Here is a 19,136-nt window from a genome sequence, read left to right as displayed (position 1 = left end):
TCTCCTTAGATAATATATATTAAAAAATAAACCTCCAATTCAGGGTATAAAAACAGAGCAAAGGCACTTGGGGGTGGGGAATGGAGGGGTGGCCCCCCCCCCCCGGCAATACTGTGATGGCCCGGGGCATGGCAGGGTCATTGTGGTCCCCCTGGGAAGGAAGCCCTGAGTCCCCCAAGCAGAAGACAGGAGGGAGAGAAAGCCCAGGCCACGGGAGGTTGCGGGGAGGCAGTGATCCCAGCGGGGCCCCCCCCAGGCACAGCCCCCCCGTCCTGGCAGCCCAGCTCCCTCTCCTCAGGCCCTTGGGGTGGAGATGCGGTGGCAGCTGTGCGGTGGCAGCGGGTGGCCCTCAGTCTTGCAAGGCCTGGGGGATGTAGGAAAAGGGAGATGGGGAGAGATGAAGAGAAAGGGGGAGGAAGGGGGAGAGGGAGGAGGAGGGAAGGGAGAGAGGCGGGTGCAGGAGGTAGAATGGGGTCATGCAGGGAGACTGAGGCAGAGGGAGAGAGCAGCAGGGTGCTGTAGAGAAGGGAGCCGCTGGCATGCCCACTCTGGTCCCTCCAGTTCTCCACTCACCTGCCTGGGGCCAGGAGCCTCAGGTACAGCCAGGCTGGGGGGCAGCGTTCTCCCCGAGCTGAGATAGGAGGAGTCGCAGGCGACAAAATTCCTCCTCCACCTCCTGGTTGGAGAGTCCGCAGTGAGAGGGGTCCCTCCATGGAGTCTGGAGTCGGCTCCATCTCCCTGCACCCTGCTCCTCCCCCCAGGGTGCCACCTCCAGCTGTTTCATGGTCTCCTCCAGGCTGAGCAGCTTCTCCCGAATCTCCTGGGTTTGGTCCTGGCTCTGGGAGCCGCCCCCTGGGACCCCATCCCCTTCACGGGGAGGCCCTGCCCCGCTGTCTTCCTCCGAGGGAAACAGGAGCTGCTTCAGGGACAGCACTGGCAGGGACAAGGGAACAGAGTCAGAAGAAGGGCTGGGAAAGAGGCTGAAGGCTGGCAGCGGGGATCCCAGCGGGGAAGGTGGGGGCCAGGCTGCAGGTGGGGCTGGGGGACGTGAAGGGGTGCAGAAGAGAGGCAAGGAACACAGGATGGAGGGCATCCAGGGAGAGGCTGAACAGGTGGTCAAGGTAGGGACAGAGGCTGTGGCAGGAAAAGGCGGCTTGGGACCACTGAGAGTGTGATGCAGGCCAGGCACGATGGGCCTGGGCAGGAGGCAAGCTGGGAAGGGGGGCTAGAGGCAGCCCCCCGCGGCCTACCTTTCTCCAGGGCCTTGGCAGCAAGCTGGCCCTCGGGGCCGGGCCTGGAGTAGGGCAGGAGCATGCTAAGGATCCTTTCTGTCCGGCCTGGGCGGGAGGCAGAAGCCGGAGCGGGTGTTCAGCGGTTGCTGGGCCTCCTCATGATGCCCGCCCCCCTCGGCGCCCCCTGCAAAGGCTCACCATCCGTTGTGGGCATCTCTCGGCCACCACCGTTGCCGTTCTCAGAGCTGCTGAGCAGGGGCTCTCGGGTGCTGGGGGGAGGAAGGACTAAATGATCTCACAGCCCTGGCCCTGGGGAGGGGGTGGCAGAGAGACAGCGGCGGGGTGGGGGGTGGGGCACAAACAGATAAAAAAGTTGAGGCTGGGAGATGGAGACAGAGGAGCCTGGGTAGGGGCCGGAGAGGCTGTGGTGGTGGCACACGCACACACAGACAGACAGACAGACACACACACCCGGAGCTCAAACTCCCCGGCTCCTTCAGGCCTCCACTGTCCTCCCTCACCTGCTGGGGCTGGGCCGGGATTTGGAGCGAGAGGCGGGAGCGGGGACCTTCAAGGATCCAGCAGTCTCGGTGATGAGGGAACACCAGCTGGGGAGACAGGTCAGTGTCCCCAGGGCAGGCAGTCAGAGCCCCCAGATCCTACGCCGGAGCCTCCCACCCCCCAGCCTGGGCCTCCTCATCCACCGGAGCCACCCTTACTTCTTCCGTTCCGACACGGTCTGGGCCACCAGTTCATAGATCTGTGCCTCCTGGTCCCACGTAAAAAGGACATAAAAGGCTTTGTGATCTGTAAGAGGAGGGAGGGGGGGTTCAGAGCCAAGGTTACCCCCATGTGCCCTCCCCTGAGTGTGGGCTAGAGGCTGGGGCAGCCCCTGCTTGCAGTGGCCTTGGGCTCCCACAGCTCACGCCATCCCTCACGTGCCTTGTCCCAAGGCCTCCATCTCACACCCCTTGTCCATCAGGCAGCAAGTCCCCAATCTGGCTTGCCCCACAGACCCCTGGAGCTGCTGATGCACCTCTGCAAAGCCCCAACTCTGTCTCCCTCACCCCCGTTCCCCTATGGTCCCCAGGAGACAGCCAGGGGGCATCTCCCAAGACTGATGAGAGCAGGCTGCTCCCTGCAAACCCAGGGGAGCTGCCGGGCTCCCTTCTTAAGACTCACAACGCTCCTGGTCCCTTGGCTGCCTTCTTCGCCTCTGCTGGGGTCCCCTGGCGCCCCCCCCACGTGCTCCCCAGCCCTCCAGGACGGTCACCGCCCACGCCTCACCGGTGGCCACCTCGCGGGTGATGGCAGACGTGAGCCGCAGCACAGGCCGCAGCATGGTCTTGCCGTCGGGTGTGGGTGTCAGCGTCCGACTGTGGGACTTGAGCAGTAGCCTCTCGTCCTGGCGCTGGAGCAGCAGCAGCAAGTCATCCAGCAGCAGCACGTGGACCTCTGCAGGGCAAGGCCCAGGCTCAGCAGCTGCCCCTACCCCCTAGCACCCCGCCCCCGGCCCCCACGCTCACCCACAGCCTTGTCCTTCGTCACCCGCCACGTCAGCGGGCCCTCATGCACAAGCTTCTTCTTGGTGATGTCCAGGTTCTGGAGGCAGGAGGGTGTACCCGGTCGGCACAAGGCACGGAGGGGAGGGCAGGGATCAGGAGGGGCAACCAGCTGGGACTGAAGAGGGGCTCTGGGCGGAGGGGTGGGGTGGCTCTCCTTCCTAGGGTGCATTAGCAGAGAACTCCAGGGGCAGGAGGGACAGGGCTGCCGGAGAGCAGGGGAGAGCAGGGGAAGGCCGGGGAGGGCAGGGCTGGCAGGGCCACCTTGAACTCGCTCAGCATGGGGTCGCTGCTCTGACGTAGGTGGGACAAGTCCAGGCGCTTCTGATAATCCTTGAGTCGCTGCCGGTGGGGGGGAAGGGAGAGTCATGGGGAGGCCCCAAAGGCTGTGGCTGACCCACAGTGACCCTGAAGGGGACAAGCCGAGGGCAGGGCCTGGCCTCCAGAGAAGGGGCCCTGAGATAGACAAGACAAAGGCCCGCCCAAGCCCCGCACATGGACACCCCATTGCCCTGGGGCCCACAGCCACGGCCAGGCATACCAGCAAGTCCTCCATGTCGCGCACGGCCTGATTGACGTGGTGCAGAATTTCTCGGCAGCACTCAGCTGCCAGTTCCACTTTCTCTCGTTCCGCCGGCTCTTCTGTGGCAAAGGAGAAGCAGGCCCTGGTGACCCCAAGCCGGGAAGCTCCTGGCCCGCCCTGCCCCCACGCCGCGGAAGCTGGGGCCCTGCGCTGTGGGGCCCGGCGTGCTGGCACCTGTGTTCTGCCCGATGCTCTGGAGGAGCAGTGGGTACTTGGTCAGACGCTGCATCTCCGTGGGGATCATATCCTTCAGCTGCAGGCGGCGGCACCGGGGGCGGCTCTCAGCCTCCTGCAGGCAGAGTGTGCTGAGTGGCCCAGCTGGGGGCACGCGGCAGGAACTGTGACACCAGCACGCCTCCCCCCACCACCCACCTCCAGACCCTGGCCTCCCCATCACCTGCACAAAGGCACAGAACCGAGGCTCCTTGCGCTGCTTGGCTTTGAGCTGCTCTAAGGCAAATGACTGGCGGCTGCAGAAGCGGGAGGAGATTTTCTGGAACCATCTGCCTTCGGCACCATCAAACTACAGTGAGATTCAGGCCAGGGAGGGTGTCTCAGGTGGGATTGGGAAGAGCCGGGCCTCACGTGGGAAGGTGGGAAGAGCAGCCTAGACAGGCGCCTGCAGTGAGCAGCCCAGACCCCGGGGTCTTAATGGGAGAGGGGCTTGAGACCAGCCTCCCTGGGCCTGGATTCCAGGTCCCTGGCTGGAAAGAGGGGACCCCAGGGGGAGGCAGGGGCTGGGCGCCCTCACCCGAGCCAGCAGCACGTCTCCGATCTCCTCAATGAGGTAGCCACTATCCTGCCTGAGCTTCATCAGTCGATCGAGGAACAGGGCTGTGGAGAGCGGTGAGGGAAGGGAGCACTGTCAGGGCCCGAGCCGCAGCGCGCAGAGCTGAGTAGGAGGCGGTGGTCAAGCTGCAGGTGTTGGATCCTGGGGGCCAAGGGGCCGCCACCCACCCGATGCCATGCCCTTGTTGATGTGCCCCGGGAATATGAGCTCTGGGGGGTCCAGGGCTGCCCCCAGGGCTAGAAAGGAAGCTGCCCGTGCCAGGCACTCAAGGAGAATGTGCTAGGCTCTGGTTGAGCCACTGAGGCCTTGAGGAGGGAGCCGGCAGCAAAGCGCACAGCGGGCCACAGCCCTGCACTCACAATGCACCTCGATGAGCTCGTCCAGGCTGGGGAAGATGTTCTGGAGCTCCTCCAGGGAGAAGAAGCCCCCTTCTGCCATGGGCTGGTAGAAAAGGTCATGCAGCACCCGGAGCATGCGCACATGGGCGGCCTCAGTCACCAGCAGCTCTGCGGGAGCAGGAGGCACGGTTGGGAAGGGTGCGGGGGGTGGGGAGGTGCACAGTCTCAGAGGCAGGCTCAGGATTGGGGGACAGGGATAACTCTCCCTGGGTGGAATCATTTGCCCCTGAACCAGCCACTGAGGATTCCTTATCCCACTGCTGGTGTTCCTTGGCTGCGGCAGCCAGCCCAGGTGACCAGTGGTCCCCTGTGCCTGGAACCCATGCCTTTCCCCAAACATGGGATTGTCAGTGCTACACCTGGGAAAATTCCAGGTGAACTGGGATGAGCTGGTCGCACCACTACCAGCAAGCCTACGGCTGTGTGTAGCATCCAGCAGGTCCCTCGGCCTTGGTTTCTGGAACAATGATAACCCTTTACACATACGTTGATAGCCTTGGATCCAGGGAGCCCCCCTCCCCCTACCGCCACGAGGGAGCATGCCTGGGTTTCAGGGGCCCCAGGAGTTCCTGGAGACAATAAACGCACAATTCCATGTTAGGAATATTTTTCTGATGAGGGAAACGGCTGTGCTGTCCACTATGGTACCACTAGCCACAAACAGTCCTTCGGATTTTAATTGAAATGAAATACAGTTCTGTAGTCAGTGGTACTTGTCACATTTCAAGTGCTCAATGGCCATTATGCGGCTGGTGGTAACCGTGCTGGGCAGCACAGAGGCTGTGAGTTTTCATTATTCCAGAAAATTCTACCAGATAACACTGCTTTCTATTTGGCTCGTATCCTTAGAAGGATCTGGAACACAAGAAGTATTCCCCTATGGCCCTAGAACTTCCGAATGAGTTCCCCTCTTACTATTAAGCAACGTGTAAATAAAACTTCTAAACCAGAGCTTCCAAAGAAGTGTTCTACTTTTGCCAAACGCCCACCCCATATCCAGTTCGAGATCGCAGAGAAGAATCAACACAGAAAGGATACTTCCATCATCTCCCTGCCCAGAAGCAAGCGCTGAGGATACACTGAGTATCTTCCGGAACTTGTTCCCATGGCACTACTTTTGCCTCTGAACAGTTAAGTCCACACTGGAATGTTCTTACCTGGCCCCCCACCGCATTAAACACTTCCCACAAATCCCCTCAGCTCCATGACCATCTTTTGAGGTGGGAACTATTACTTCCCGAATAAGGAAACAAAGATTTCCTCGAGAAATACAACGTCATGTGACCCTTCCAGCTCTTACCAGCTCTGCCCTGCACTAGGAAAAAAACTCGCAGCAAACGTCACTTTGACAGCTGACAGCCACATTCCTGTTCCACGCGTGGCTGTTCCACGATGTATGTGATGAATGGCCCTCGGTGGTAACACGCTGCCTTCAAGTCCGGCCCATGGCGCACAGAGATGGCAGCACCTTGTCCCTTTGCCAGAACTGGGTGGCGTCCCCCGTACTCACCACTGATGACCTCCTGCCGCTTCACCTGGCTCTTGGGCAGGCTGTGCAGGGTGCCAAGGGGGACAAGCTCCCGCCAGCCAGGGGGCTCTTCTGGTTCTATTTCTAGTCCTGACCGTGCCGGGTCCCCTTCGTCTCCAGGCTCAGGGCTGTGAGACAGAGGCCTTGTTAGGGCCCCAGCTTGGGGCATCCCTGGGAGGAGACTTCCATTCCTAGTGTCCAAGCCCCATCCCCCCACCCCCAGCCTGCCCCATGGCCTTGGCATTCAAGGCCTCCAGAGCAGGCCCCAAATCTCTAAGAAGAGTCCCACCCCTCTCCTGTGACCTCAGTGTCCAATACGCAGTTCTCTCTAACTCTGGCAACAACCCCTCCCCCACCATCCTCCTGACTCTCCAGGCTGCCTCAGTAGATGGGGGAGGAATGACCTACGTGGCTCGTCGGGTAGGGCCAAGCACGGCTGTGGCAGAGCTGGGGTCCATGTCCACGTCACTCCGGGAGCGGCCCCCACCCCGGCCCTTAGCCCCGAGGCTGCCCCGGGAAGGCCGGCGGCGGTCACTCACCCGCAGGCTCTCCGAGCGCCCCAGACGCCCCGATAGCCTGGACCCGGAGGTCAAGGACAGTCAGGCAGAGGCCAGGACAGAGACAGGGAAAGACCAAGACAGGGACAGAGACAGGCAGAGACCAAGACAGGGACAGGTGGGAGAGACCAGGACAGGGACAGAGACAGGGAGAGACCAAGACAAGACCAGAGGTGGGGATATACCAGGTCAGGGACAGACAGGGAGAGACCAGGACAGGGACAGACGGGGACCAGGGTAGGGGAGACCAGGACAGATACCAAACATGCAACAGAAGAGAGGAGAGAGTCAGAAGGAGCAGTGGAACTTAAGACTTTGGGCTGTTGGGGCACTGAGGGTGGTCAAGAGGACGGGGAAACTTGGTGGGGGTGGGGAAGGAAACCCAGTCAGGAGCAGAGGATTGACCCCTCCCTTCCCTGTGGCAAGGGGCTGGTTGGGGGGCAGAGCAGGGACGGAAGGAGGGAAGATTTCAATACTTAGCTCTTCTGCTGGGAGGGTGATGTCCCCACCCACCCCTTGCAGGGTGAAGGGGAGGGGATGGCCCATGGGGAGAGGGGAGGGGCTGGGAGAAATGGGGGAGGGGCTAGCCCTCCCCCCCGGCCCAGGGCCCACAGACCCACCTCTTCCATCTTCTGGGGAGAGAGGGGCACAGGGTCAGAGGAGGACCCAAATGGAACCCAACTCACCTCCCCCGCCCACCAAAGTGTCCCCAAAGCAGCGGCACAAGGACGGGCAGGGGGCAGAGCCTGCCCCCCAACTGTGAGGAGGACAGGGCCCCCAGGCTTGGAGCACAGAGGGTGGGGGCTGGAGGACAGGGCACAGGGAGGCAGGGGCGGGAGCAAGGCGCAGGGCAGTGGCTCTGAAGAGGTGAGGAGGGAATGACAACCTAAAGAAGGGATGAGGGAGGGGGCAGGAGGAAGAGGGAGGCCAGGAAGAGCGGAAGAGGAGGCGCAGGAGGAGAAAGAGAAGAGGAGGAGAGAAAAGAGAAAGTGGAGGACGGAAAGAGGAGGCAGAGATGGGCAGAGGGAGGAGCAGGGCAGAGTGGAGACAGCTCGGGGACAGCAGGAGCAAATGGCAGCGCGACCCCGGCACACGCGGAACCTCCCCCCCTCCCCAGGGCCTAATAAGCCCCTTCCTGCTCCCCGCACCCCTGACCCCACACCCAGCCCCGGGCACCTCTCTGTGTCAGCACCCTCCTCGGTGCTCTCTGGGGGTGCCAGGGGCTCCAGGCTGGCCGGGCCCTGCGGTGGTGGGTCCCCCAGCTCTGGTGGGGCATCAACACCTGTGGGGTGGCAGGGAGAACAAAGATGGCTGCCAGGCCCTTATGGCAAGACCCCCACTCTGGGGGCCTCGAGCTCCTCCTGTGGTGTGGGGGATGGGGGACGGACTGATAGAAGGGCCTCTGAGAACACGGCCACAGCAGCTGGGGCGAGGAACCAGGGGGGGCCACAGAACCAGGGAAGGTTCCACGTCCATTCCCTCCCTGACCCTCAGCCAGGACTTGCAGGGAGAGGATAGACCCCTTTTAGGAAGACTGAGGCTCAGACGCGGCTTCCCAGATATAACCCGACTAAGCCGCAGAGCTGGGACTTGAACCCAGAACTGGCCAAGCAGTTGCCTTAGATCCCTGGAGGGGACTGACAATATACTCTGAGAGGGTTCTGAGAAATGACACCTTGGGGGCGGATGGGAAATGTAGTCCAAGGAGGGGGGCTTAAGCAGCCCCAGGATAGAGGCTGGAGCCTGAGAGGACAGCAGTGAAGCAGGTGAGCAAAGGGAGGTGGTTTCTTAATACTACTGGGGACCAAGAGCAGGGCAGGGTAAGTGGAGAACTGAGGAGGGGTGTCTCTTGGGGGCAGGGAGGCGCTCAAGAAATTCACCTGCTTCTCGGTCGGGGCTGTCTCCAGACAGAGAGTGTGGAGAAACTCCAGGGACGTCCTGCCCAGGAACCCCGACATTCCGGTCCCGGGAGGGCACTCCTAGGCCTCCCCTCCTTTCCGTAAGGCCTGGCTTCTCAGCTGGGGAGACATCCAGGGAGGAGGGGGGAATGAGAGCCCAACACGTCTAATCCACCGCAGCCTGCACTCCAGCCCCATCCTCCCCACAGCCCAGGAGCACCCCGACCCTCTCTCCCAGGTTCCCCCCACCCCCAGCCAGCTTCAGGACCATTACCATCAGCCTCGACTTTGAGGTGTCGGAAATCGGGGGCTGAAACGAGAGATGGGGCCGTGAGGCAGGGGTGCCGTGGGGAAACAGGGCGGGCAGAGGCCAGGTACCTCACCCTGAGGCTCGCCCCGGTTCCAGCGGGCAGCGTCCAGTAAGATGCTCAGGCCTTTCTTGGTCTTGGTTGGCTCATCTGACCGCCGATTCCCCATCATCTGAGGGAAGGAGGGAGAGTGAAGGAGGGGGCTCTCCATCTCTGAGACCATAACCTAGCAGAATCAGACCCTGGGAGCCCAGATCACGGGGCTCCCCAGGGGCCTCTGGGGAGGGAAGCGCCAGGTTTGGGTGCTCAGGGGAAGCACCTTTTTTCGGAAGAAATTCCTCCCCGACTTCTTGTCCCCGCTCTTGGTCCGCACCCCAAGGTGGCGCATGTACAGGCTGATGGCGCTGACCACAGCGGCACTGTGGGGAGGGGTCAGTCAGGGCCCCGAAATGCGTGCAGATACACACACGCCCATGGCCATGGGGGCACTGCTGTCCCCCAAGCCTTCCCCTCCGCATTCACTTCCCACCCCAGCCCCCCAACCGGTTCCAGGTGAGTGTCTGAGGAAGGCAGAGAGGGCTCCAGAGGACAGGGCCCCAATCCCCAGTCCTCCTCCCTGGGGCCTGGGGGACTAAATGCCTCTCCGGCCGTTCTCTCTGCTTCTCTCATCACCTCTTTTCCTCATCGGGAGAGATGGTGTGTCTGCAAAAAGAAGGAAGAAGTTTGCGACAAACTTGCTAAGCCTGGATCCCTGTCTATCCAGCACAGGTGTCCGGGGTGCTGCCCCTTAGATGAAGGAACAGAGAGAGGCGAGGCGGAGAGGGAGAGGGCCACGGCTACAGGGAAGGAGGAGCACAGCAGAGAAGAGCGTCTCTTGAGAGCTCGGAGCGGCAAGGACAAGACCCAAGCGCCAGGCCCAAACACAAGACCATGGAAAGCCCTGGAAACTGGGAGGGTACCCCAAAGCTGGGAAGAGACAACACAAAACCAGCTGAATTACAAATGCCAGGGCTGGGGAACCCAGAAGGCAGGGGAAGAGCCCAAAGGTTAAGAAATGAACCCTGAAGCTGCAGGGACCCCACCCCCACCCCCACGCCAAGCTGGGGAGCAGGCAGGCCCCACTCACTGCATCTCCTCCAGGTGGGTCAGTAGCCGCTCGGCCAGGTGCCGCTCCCGGGCTTCAAAGCTGGCACGGTCCCGCCCAACCCAGGCCTCCAGCTGGGTCAGGTCGTGCTCCCAGGGTGTCATGCCCATGAGCCGCTTGGAGCGGAAGTCCTCCAGCAGCCGGCTGACGGTGGCCTGCTGGTTCTGCACCACGTCATGCACGAAGTGCCGCTGGACATCCTCGGAGAGGAGGTCGGGTCGCGTGCGGTCTGCAGGGACATGGGCAGGGGGTTGCTCCCACCCACCCTCAGACCCCTGACGGGTGCGCTTCCTTGGGTTGCCGGGGCCAGGGGTGAAGACAGGAGTCTGCGCTGTCCACGGGAGCAGGGGAGTGTGGCTTCCCACCCCAGGGCTCCCCTGCCGGACACCCCTCCCTCACCCACAGTCCCCTTCTCTCCTTACCGAGTTCAAAGGAGACAGTGGGAGGGACCGGCACTCGCAAAACCTGCTCAGGCCAGAGAACAGGGTGAAGGTGAGGACCAGGGCAGAGATGGGGTCACCACAGCCCAGGTGCCTGCTGGGAATGATGGTCTGAGGGGAGGGAGCTGGGGAGGGAGGGCCAGGTGGGCACCGAGTCTCCCCAGGACCAGGTTGTGGGGGGATTGGGGCCCCTCAGAGGTGTCTCTCACCGCAGTCTTGTCCAGGAAGCTATGGTAGAAGTCGAGGAAGGCCTTCTTGGCCTCTTTGGGACCCAGGGAAGCCAGCATGTCTGCGTGCAGGCAGCAGAGCTGGGGAGACAGAGAGCATCACGTGTCCTCTCCCTCCCAGCCCCAAACCACATTCTCCCTTGAAAAGCTTGAGGCTCACGTCTTCTGGTTAAGAGCTCCCTGGTATCTACCACCCCCACACCCAGGCCCTTGCCTCTCTTGGCCTCCCTGGGGGCCAGCGTGACCATTTGCTCATTTTCTATCCTGTGAAGTGGCTATGGTTTGGTTTCCTGCTGTCTCCTACTACACTGAGAATCCCGGGGCCTGTAGCGTGCTGTTCTAACCCTTGGTCCACGTTCACCTGGTCAGTCGTGATCACTGGTTGTTATCGCCTTTTATAGATGAGAACACTGGGCTCAAGTAGCTTGCCCCAGGTCACGATGCTACTTACTTAGTGGCAAAGCTGGGGTTAGAACTTAGAAAGCCTGTTCCCCTAGAACCCACAGCCTAGAAATACTGCAAAAACCTGAGGGACACACGTGTGTATGTATGTGAGAGAGAGGGAGGAAGGTTCTGGCTCATCGGTGCCCCAGAGAGGCCCCGAGCACAGTGGGGGCTGGGCAAATCACCAGGTGGACCAGTGGGGCTCACTCATTCATTCACCACTCATCCCCAGAGCTTGCCTGCCCTTCAGCCCCATGCTGGGCAGTGCCAGCACTGCGCTGCCTGCTCCCACCCGTCATGAGTCCTGGGGTCTCTCGTTGGGTAAGGAACACAGTCTGTGTGCCAAGGCCTTACCCTAGTAGGGGTAGGACTCTGTTTTCCTGCCATAAACACTTCCAATCTCTGCACACCCCCAAACTCCACGACAAAACCCCACAAGAGGCCCATAGGAAGCAGCCCAGGGCCACAGCTATCTCCTGGCTGCCTGCCCAGCTGATGAGGCGAGGGGGCTGCAGCAGGCCAGAGTCTGAATGCTGGAGGCCACCCGGGTCACCTCGGCCAAGCCCCCGGCTCTGGCTGGGCTTGTTTCCACATCTGTAAAAGGACATAGCAGTCAGCACCCTCCCTGGGCTGAGTTCAGGAGCCCAAGTTCTAGAAAGCTCAGGCTCGCTAGGGGGACCTCCTTGCCCAGAGGGGCACAGCCTCCATTTACAGGGGAGGGGCAGCCACTCTTCTGGAGAGAAGGCATTTTCCTGATTTCCTGCCCATTTTTGAAGCTCTGGGGTCAGTCGATGCACCCCTCCTTCTTGGAGCCCTGGGCATCCCAGCCCAGCAGCTCTCTCATGTCTGGCTGGTGGGGGGATGTACCCTGTTGTGCACTTCCAGTCCGGTCGAGTGCTCCGGGCTACACCCTAGCTGCAGCCTGGGCTGGGCCACCCTAGGTCTCCTTGCGACGAGGACCTTGTCCCCAGAGCACCCCCCTCCAGCCTGCACAGTGGCATCTTCCTTCCTGAGTCACGCACTGGGCTCTCCAGACCTTACAGGGCAGCATGGCTGCCCCTGACAGGGCCCAGGAAATTTCTGCCTCTTATCTGGGATAGTGAGTTCTGCTCGCTCTGCTGTGCGTGCTGCTTGTGGTGGTTCATTGTTTCTGGGGCAGCCAGACCTGGGAAGGCCAGGGGCTTCCCTCCCACAGCCCTGGGCCCCGAATGATGGACGGGTGGCCCCTGCTGAGGCCGCAGAAGAGGATTCCACTTCCAGGGTCAGCGGGAGGGGCTATGGATGGGTGACACAACCACTGGCAGGGAACAGGGGTGGGGAGCCCGGGGCTCTGCTGGCTTCTGGAGTCTCCACTGCTCTCTGCCTGACCCAGCTCTGAGTACCCTCCCCCCTGCACTCGCTCCTTGCGGAGATTTGACGGGGCACCCGCAGTCTTGCCAGGGTCGCATACCTAGCACTCTGGCTCTCTCTTCTAGATCTCACGCTGTGTGCTCTGGATCTGTTTCCTGGACCCTCCCAGCTGGGCTTCTCTGGCCGGTCTCACTGAGCTGGGTGGCCAATCCGGGTCTCAGCCCTCCCTCTGCCCACGCAGCCCCGCCCTCACCAGGGGTCCCGGTTCAAACTGCAAGGCCACGTGCTGCAGAAAGGCCATGAGGTGGGCAGGCCGCCGCTTCACCTGCTCCAGGCTCTGGAACTGGCTGTTGTGCTCCTCTGCGTTCTGAGGGCAGAGAGCGAGGCGGTGAGACAGTGGGGAGCAGAGCGGCACCTTGGGCTTGACCTCTCCCCTCCCTGGCAGCGATGACACCGTAATAGCTGGGACTGGGGCTGGTGTCAGGGACAGCAGATGAGTCAGCGGTACAACGGCAGGTTATGAGGACAAGCATTAGCATGGGGAATAGGGATCGGTGCTGCGATTAAGGGGGGTGGTGAAAAAACCCGGGGCTAGAGTTAAAAGGGTGGGAGTCCACGCTATAATGGGACACCAAGGATGGGGTGGGAGGGAACTAGGATTGTGGTACCCAGATTACAGAAAGAAGGACAGGCAGTTAAAGGAGGTGGGGGCCAGCATCCCACGGGGGACCTGAGGAGGGAGGGGACACTGAGGATGGGACTTGAGGGCTGGGGCCCACGGAGGCTGGGACAGAAGCTTTTCCACCCCATCTCCCCCTCACCGTCTCCAGCTCATTCTCAAAATCCTCATCCTCAGCCCCAATGATGCTGACTGGCACCAGGCCAGGCCGCGGTGGTCCTGGGGCCTATGGAAGAGGAGGGATGGCTTCAGCTGGGGGTGCAATGCCAACTCACAGCCCCCCAGTCCCCTGCCCCTAGGCTCTCTCCACTCACCAGCCCGCGGGCGATGTCCTCTGCCTCCATGGGCTCCACAGGGCTGAGGAACAGGAGGGGCCGCGGTTAGTGGGGGCAGGAGACAGTGGCACAGGGTGGTTACTCACAGATTCCTGGCCCAGGTGTGAAGGTGAGTAAACAGTGTCCCCCGCCCCAAACCCGGCCTCCACAGCTCAATGGGGCCTCTGTGTGGCGACAAAGAGCCCTTCAGAGGCTAGCCAGGGCGGGGAGCCCAAGAACAGGGAGCCTTGGGAGGGTGGGGGAAGCGATGGAGGCCCAGGAGCCGGGGTCACTAAGAGAGCTGTGGCCATGAAAGCCTGTAATTTGGGGTCTCTAATGGGGAACAGGCTGGGGGCCTGGTCTCCTGGGTCTGAGAGAGGAGGGACCAGGGACCTGGATTCCTGAGTCTGAGGGAGGAGGGAGCAGCAGGTTAGGTCTGAGAAAGGAGACCTGACTCTTGGGTCTGAGGGAGGAGGGGCTGCAGGTTGGTCTGAGAAAGGACAGGCTGGGAGCCTAGATTCCTGGGTCTGAGGGAGGAGGCACTGGGAGTCTGGGCTCCTGGGTCTGAGGAAGGAGGGGCTGGGGGCGGGACTCCTGGGTCTGAGGGAGGAATGGGCTGCAGATTGGGTATGAGGAAGGAGAGGCCAAGAGCCCAGACTTCTGAGTTTGAGGGAGGAGGAACTGGGGGCCTGGACTCCTCGGTGTGAGGAACGAGAGGCCAGGGACCTAGACTCCTGGGTCTGAGGGAGGACAGATTGGGGGCCTGGACTCCTGGGTCTGAGGGAGGAGAGGGCTGCAGGTTGTGTGTAAGGAAGGATAGGCTGGAAGCCTAGATTCCTGGGTCTGAGTGAGGAGGCACTGGGAGTCTGGGCTCCTGGGTCTGAGGGAAGAGGGCGCTGTAGGCTGGGTCCTAGGGAGGCAGGGCCTGGGGGCTAGCAGAGTTGGGAAGGTTAAAGGAAAGGTAGAAAGGAGATAAATGGGGTGTGTGGGGGCTGCTCTCCTAGACCTGACAGGCTTGGGGCCGGATGTTGCCTCTGAACCCACCAGCCCCACTTCCTGTGACAGGAAATCTAATGGCAAATCCCCCAACCCCCAACTCTCTCCACATAAGAAAACAAAACTCTGAACCTTCTTCCAGAGACCCAGAAGTAGCTTTCCCTCGGGGACCTGGTATCTTCCCCTGCTTCCAATCCCATAAAACAAGGGATGGTCCTTAGCCAGCTCATCCCCAAGGTGTGTCTGTCTCCCCTGCCCTGCCTCTATCTGTCCCTCTGGCTCTCCTTCCGTGGCCAGCTATCTGTCCTCTGGCTGTCTGTCCCTTGAATGTGCTTGAAGTCTTTGCCTCTCTTCTCCTGGTCTCCTTCCCTCTCTCCCTCCCTTCAGACCTGTCTCCCTTTCCCACCATCTCTGCCCTCCGTCCCCCTCCACCACCTTGCCCTAGCTTCCGTTGCTGTCTCTCCCCTCTGTCAGTGTCTGTCTTCCCACATCTGGTTCTGCAGCCACCTGAGTCCTCGAGTCACTGTGTCATGCACTGTCTCTCTCTCTCCCCGGCTCTCCCATCATCTCCCTTAGAGTCTCTGCTTTCCTGTGTCTTCCCACCACCATCTTCTCGGTCCTTAATTAGTCTGACTAATGCCACCAGAGCCCGTGTCAGGCGGGAAGGAGGTGGGGAGGGGTGGACCAGTGGGGTGGTGAGGGGAGCGGAGGGGGATCCCCCCACAACCCAAAGCTATTTCCAGCCCCGGTTGCCTGAGGCTCACCCTTCTGCCTCCTCCACAGGCCTCCTCCCTAGCACTCAATAAACGGTGGGTAGGATTTTGTTTATGACCATGAAACAGTGATGCTTTCTGGAGTGTCCCTGTGTCATCCCATGGGTTCCCCAGGGCACACGACATTCCCTTTCTCTTCCATAGAGCGCCTCTGTCCACCTCCAAGCTCGGGTGATTTAAGATTTGAGCATTGTTAAATCTTCACGTAAATAAACTTGCAAGCCGGCACCAAAAAACAAACAAACAAAACAAAACAAAACAAAAAAACCCCACAAAAGCAATTATTTATTACAAAAGCTAAACTTACCTAGCACTTAACAGCGTGCTAGGCATTGCTCCAAGTGCTTCTCACATCTGAACTCACTCAAGCTCACAACCACACGCACCCCATACAATTAGTACTCCCGTTGGAGACAGAAAACCTTCACCAGGCCACCGGCAGCAACTTCTGGAAAACGTGACCACACACATCGAAGGTCCATGCTCACCCCACCGCGGGGGCAGCGAGGGGGGGGGTGTGTGTGTGTTCAACAGAGGCAGGGAGATTCCAAAAAGCGCAAAGGAGAGGACACATATCATGTGAGCAAATGCTCAGGGCCAGGCAGGCCCCAATCATGTACCTTATGCCTATTACCTCTGCATTTGGAAACACGAAACAGTGGCTAACTGTTAGTGTGCACTAAGTGTCATAAAGTATATGCCAGGCATAGCATTATTGCTTTACAGGTATTAACTCACTGAATCCTCTAAATGACCCCTGGAGGTCAGTTTTATAACTATTTTCATTTTACTGAGGCACAGCTCTTAAGAGACAGAGTGAGGATTCAGATCCAGGTGGTCTGACTTCAGAGTTCACACATTTAACTATGAGAATGTGCTCCTTCAGAGCACGAGGAATCCCACCGCCCACCCCAACCTTAGGAAACTAAAATCTGAACCAAAGTTGAGGCACATCTGATCCCTTGAGGGTGTCTGGGGAAATCAGAGGTCTGTGGGCACTGTGACGGGCAGGAGTGCGGGCTGCTGCTCAGGCTGCTCCACAGAGGCTTAGGGCTCAGAAAGCATTCTGGAAGGGAAGGTGCGGGGTTGGCTGCTTAGAAGACAGACGGTGAGGGGGTACCACAAAGGGTATTCACACACTGAGGCGGTCAGATGGGTTTGTAAGCAACTGAAAAAGCCAACCGTCCAGCAGCAGAGACACTGTGTCCATGGGACTGGGGGTGGTGGCAGTCGGGGAAAGTTTAGAAGGTTCTTAGAGGTGTGGGTCTTAGAGCAAAGCAGGCACCAGTTGGGGACTGTATGGGCACCTGGATTCCTTGCAAGGTTTGTGGTCTATAAGACACTGAGCAGATGACCCGGGTCCCCAAGAACCTCCGGAAGCCGTAAACAACTAAAAATACAGAGTAGTCAAGGTAAGTTCACAAGGGGCCCTTGGAAAGTGTAAGGCTCCAGATTCTCTTCTATTGGCAAGTTCAAACAAGTCGGTCTACACGGAGGATCACACCGGATCATGATTCCGTAGGTAAAGCAGCCAGTCTAGGGGACCTATGGAGACTTAAAACGGGAGCAAAATTCTATAGGCGCATGTGGTGGTCCCAAGACCCAGGATTCTAGGGGGTGATACTGACCGATGGGGACCCCACATCTGTAAGAAGCCGAGTTTCCGGGGGTGGGAAGCAGGAAACTGGTGGGTCTGTTGGAACTTGTAATTTATATGGAACGTGGGGCATCTATACGAGCCCCAAATCCTACGTAGGACGTGGCGGGTCTACGCGGGCCCCAAATCCTACTACAAGGGACGTGGCGGGGCGCACGGCCAGGGATGATGGGGCGGACCTGCGGAGTCAGGATCTGACGCCCGCCGGGAGCCGCGTCCCTCACCTGCTCCTGGTCGTAGGAGAATCCACCACAGCAGCCAGAACCGAAGTCTCTGCGCGCCGGCTCCAAAGTCCCCCACCCCTGCCTCCCAGTCGCTCTAGCTGCCCCAGCGTCTACCTTTGCTTCCAGCTCCACTCCTCCCGCTAGCCGCTCTAGCCTAGCCGCTACCCGGTTCCTATCCCGGAGACTCTACTCCTCCCGCAGGCCGCTCTAGCGCTCCACTGCGCCACGCTGGCCAGAAAGGGCCGCTCTGGCCTGCCTTGGAGGGCTGGCGTTTCCGTATCTCGACTGCCCCTGTCACTCTACCGTGCCCCGCCCCCCGCCCCCGCCCCCCCAGCCAGACTTCATAGTCCTTCCAGCTCCCCCGGCCCAGGGCTCAATCCCAGATCTCCGAGTCGCCCCTGGCCCTTAGTCTCAGGCCTGGGTTCCCCACCCTATCTTGCCTTCCTAACTCCGGAAACAGCTGAATTTCCAAGGCAGACACTAATATTCCCGGCACCCCCACCGCCCCGGCCGCACACTTTGCCGGGACTGTAAAGCGAAACTCCTGGGTGCCATGGTACCTTTCCCCCTGACATGCAGTGTCACCTGCAAAAAGTAATTACTTCTTCCCGAGACTCAGTCTTCCCGCCTGTACAATGGGGGAAGATCTCCAGCTCTGTCATCTACAACCCGTCTCTCAGGGTATATAATTAATGGCCCAGAAAAAGGGCTTTCCCAAAAATGCTTTCAAACGCGCTCTGCAACTTCCAGCTTCACAGGGGCCTACGGTGCAGTTATTGACGTTTTTCCTTTTCGGTGGCCCTAAAGCATGTGGGGTTGGAGGACGGTACTTGAAAGCACCTGCAAGTTCAAATCCCAACTCCACTCGGTCGCACGGTGTGTGGACCCAGGGACGAGTCGGTTCCGCTCCCTAAGCCTCAGTTTCCCCACCCGTACAATGGGAGTGATCATCCGTCCTCCGCTGGACAGTTGCGAGGCTTTGACCCCGGCCTTGCACCCTTCATCCCCACTTACTGGGCACTCGGCAGGTGTTAGTTCTCCTCTCTTTGCTCCCCTTGACAGATGGGTTAACTGAGGCCCACGGAGGGGCGGCCGCTGGCTCTGAGGGGCGCGGAGGAGGCCCCAGCACGGCCGGCAGCGCCCCGGCCCCCTCCCTCCTCCTCTCCACTTCCCCTGGCAGCCTAGGGGCGGGAGGCCAGGCGGGGCCGGGATCGTGTACCTGGAGTCCGGAGGGGAGGTGACCGGCGGGGTGCCCGAGGTCGGGCTCGGCGATCCCGGGCCCTGCGTCCCGGCTCCCGCTTCCTGGCTCTGGCGGGGCAGGAAGTTGGGGCGTTTTTCCGGAGGCCCCCGCCCCGCCGCCCCTCCCCGCTTCCTGCCCGCGCCCCGCGCCCCGCGCCCGCCCGGCACCTCCGCTTCCTTCCCCTTCTCTCAGCCCGCCGGGCCCCTCCTTCCCCGCTCGGCGGGGGACCAGCCAGCCCCGGCCCCGCCCCGGCCCCGCCCGGCTCCTCCCGGCTTTGTCCGTCTGTCTGTCGGCGGGTCGCGGGCTCCACGCTTCTCGCCTCCACCGGGTGTCCACTATCGCCTCCCCGGCGGGATGGGGGCCGTCTCGCCGCAGCCTCCCCTGCTTTCCGTCTGGGTCTCCTGGTCTTCCTCTCTCTCTTTACTTAGCTGTGCGCGTTTCTGTCCGCGTCCCTCTCTGTCTGCCCCTTTGGCCCTCCTTTCTCCGTGGGGGGGTCTTTTCCTCCCGCTGGCGGGCCCTGCTTCTCCGCGCTGTCCCTCCCCTCTGTCGCATCTCTTGTTTTCCCTTTTCCGGGTCTCAGTATCTTTCTGCATGGCCACCTCGGTCATTTCGCCAACCACTGCTTTCTCTAGAGTCCCAGGGGTCAGCCTCTCCGTGTCCATTTTTCTATGGACCTTTCTTTCCTTTCTCTGTCTCCTGCTTTCTCTCTGCCCCCCACCCCATTCCCTGTCCCTTCATTGTCTTTCTCTTCACTTGCTCTGTCTCTCCATCACTATCTCTGTGTCTGTCTCT

The 19,136-nt window shown here is 60.7% G+C and overlaps 1 protein-coding gene across 19 annotated transcripts; it reads right to left on the bottom strand.

The window, feature by feature from the left end:
- Window positions 1-18,578, bottom strand: ARHGEF1 (Rho guanine nucleotide exchange factor 1). 19 transcript variants are annotated; one of them, XM_082710855.1, is made up of 32 exons: window positions 18,512-18,547; window positions 18,119-18,412; window positions 15,531-15,671; window positions 13,455-13,497; window positions 13,283-13,366; window positions 12,715-12,828; window positions 10,650-10,748; window positions 10,423-10,465; window positions 9,983-10,229; window positions 9,529-9,558; window positions 9,176-9,275; window positions 8,932-9,028; window positions 8,823-8,858; window positions 8,531-8,668; window positions 7,827-7,932; window positions 6,502-6,669; window positions 6,076-6,221; window positions 4,527-4,673; window positions 4,129-4,211; window positions 3,775-3,900; window positions 3,552-3,666; window positions 3,336-3,436; window positions 3,059-3,136; window positions 2,759-2,834; window positions 2,520-2,687; window positions 1,952-2,039; window positions 1,754-1,840; window positions 1,431-1,501; window positions 1,251-1,337; window positions 770-933; window positions 574-676; window positions 1-364 (listed from the first exon to the last, which is right to left on the bottom strand). In XM_082710855.1, the coding sequence occupies exons 3-31, from the start codon at window positions 15,554-15,556 to the stop codon at window positions 593-595; spliced, it is 2,952 nt and encodes a 983-aa protein (XP_082566981.1). In that variant the 5' UTR covers window positions 15,557-15,671; window positions 18,119-18,412; window positions 18,512-18,547; the 3' UTR covers window positions 1-364; window positions 574-592. The 19 variants fall into 19 exon arrangements, with proteins under 19 accessions (XP_082566981.1, XP_082566977.1, XP_082566966.1 ...); XM_082710851.1 differs by lacking the exon at window positions 18,512-18,547 and adding an exon at window positions 7,271-7,282 and having other exon boundaries at window positions 18,119-18,476; XM_082710840.1 differs by lacking the exon at window positions 18,512-18,547 and adding an exon at window positions 7,271-7,282 and having other exon boundaries at window positions 18,324-18,476.
- Between the last annotated feature and the right edge of the window lie 558 nt (window positions 18,579-19,136).

Source organism: Mustela nivalis (assembly GCF_964662115.1).
Source record: "Mustela nivalis genome assembly, chromosome: 18".
NCBI lineage: Eukaryota > Metazoa > Chordata > Mammalia > Carnivora > Mustelidae > Mustela > Mustela nivalis.
This window is presented reverse-complemented; position numbering and strand designations above follow the sequence as displayed.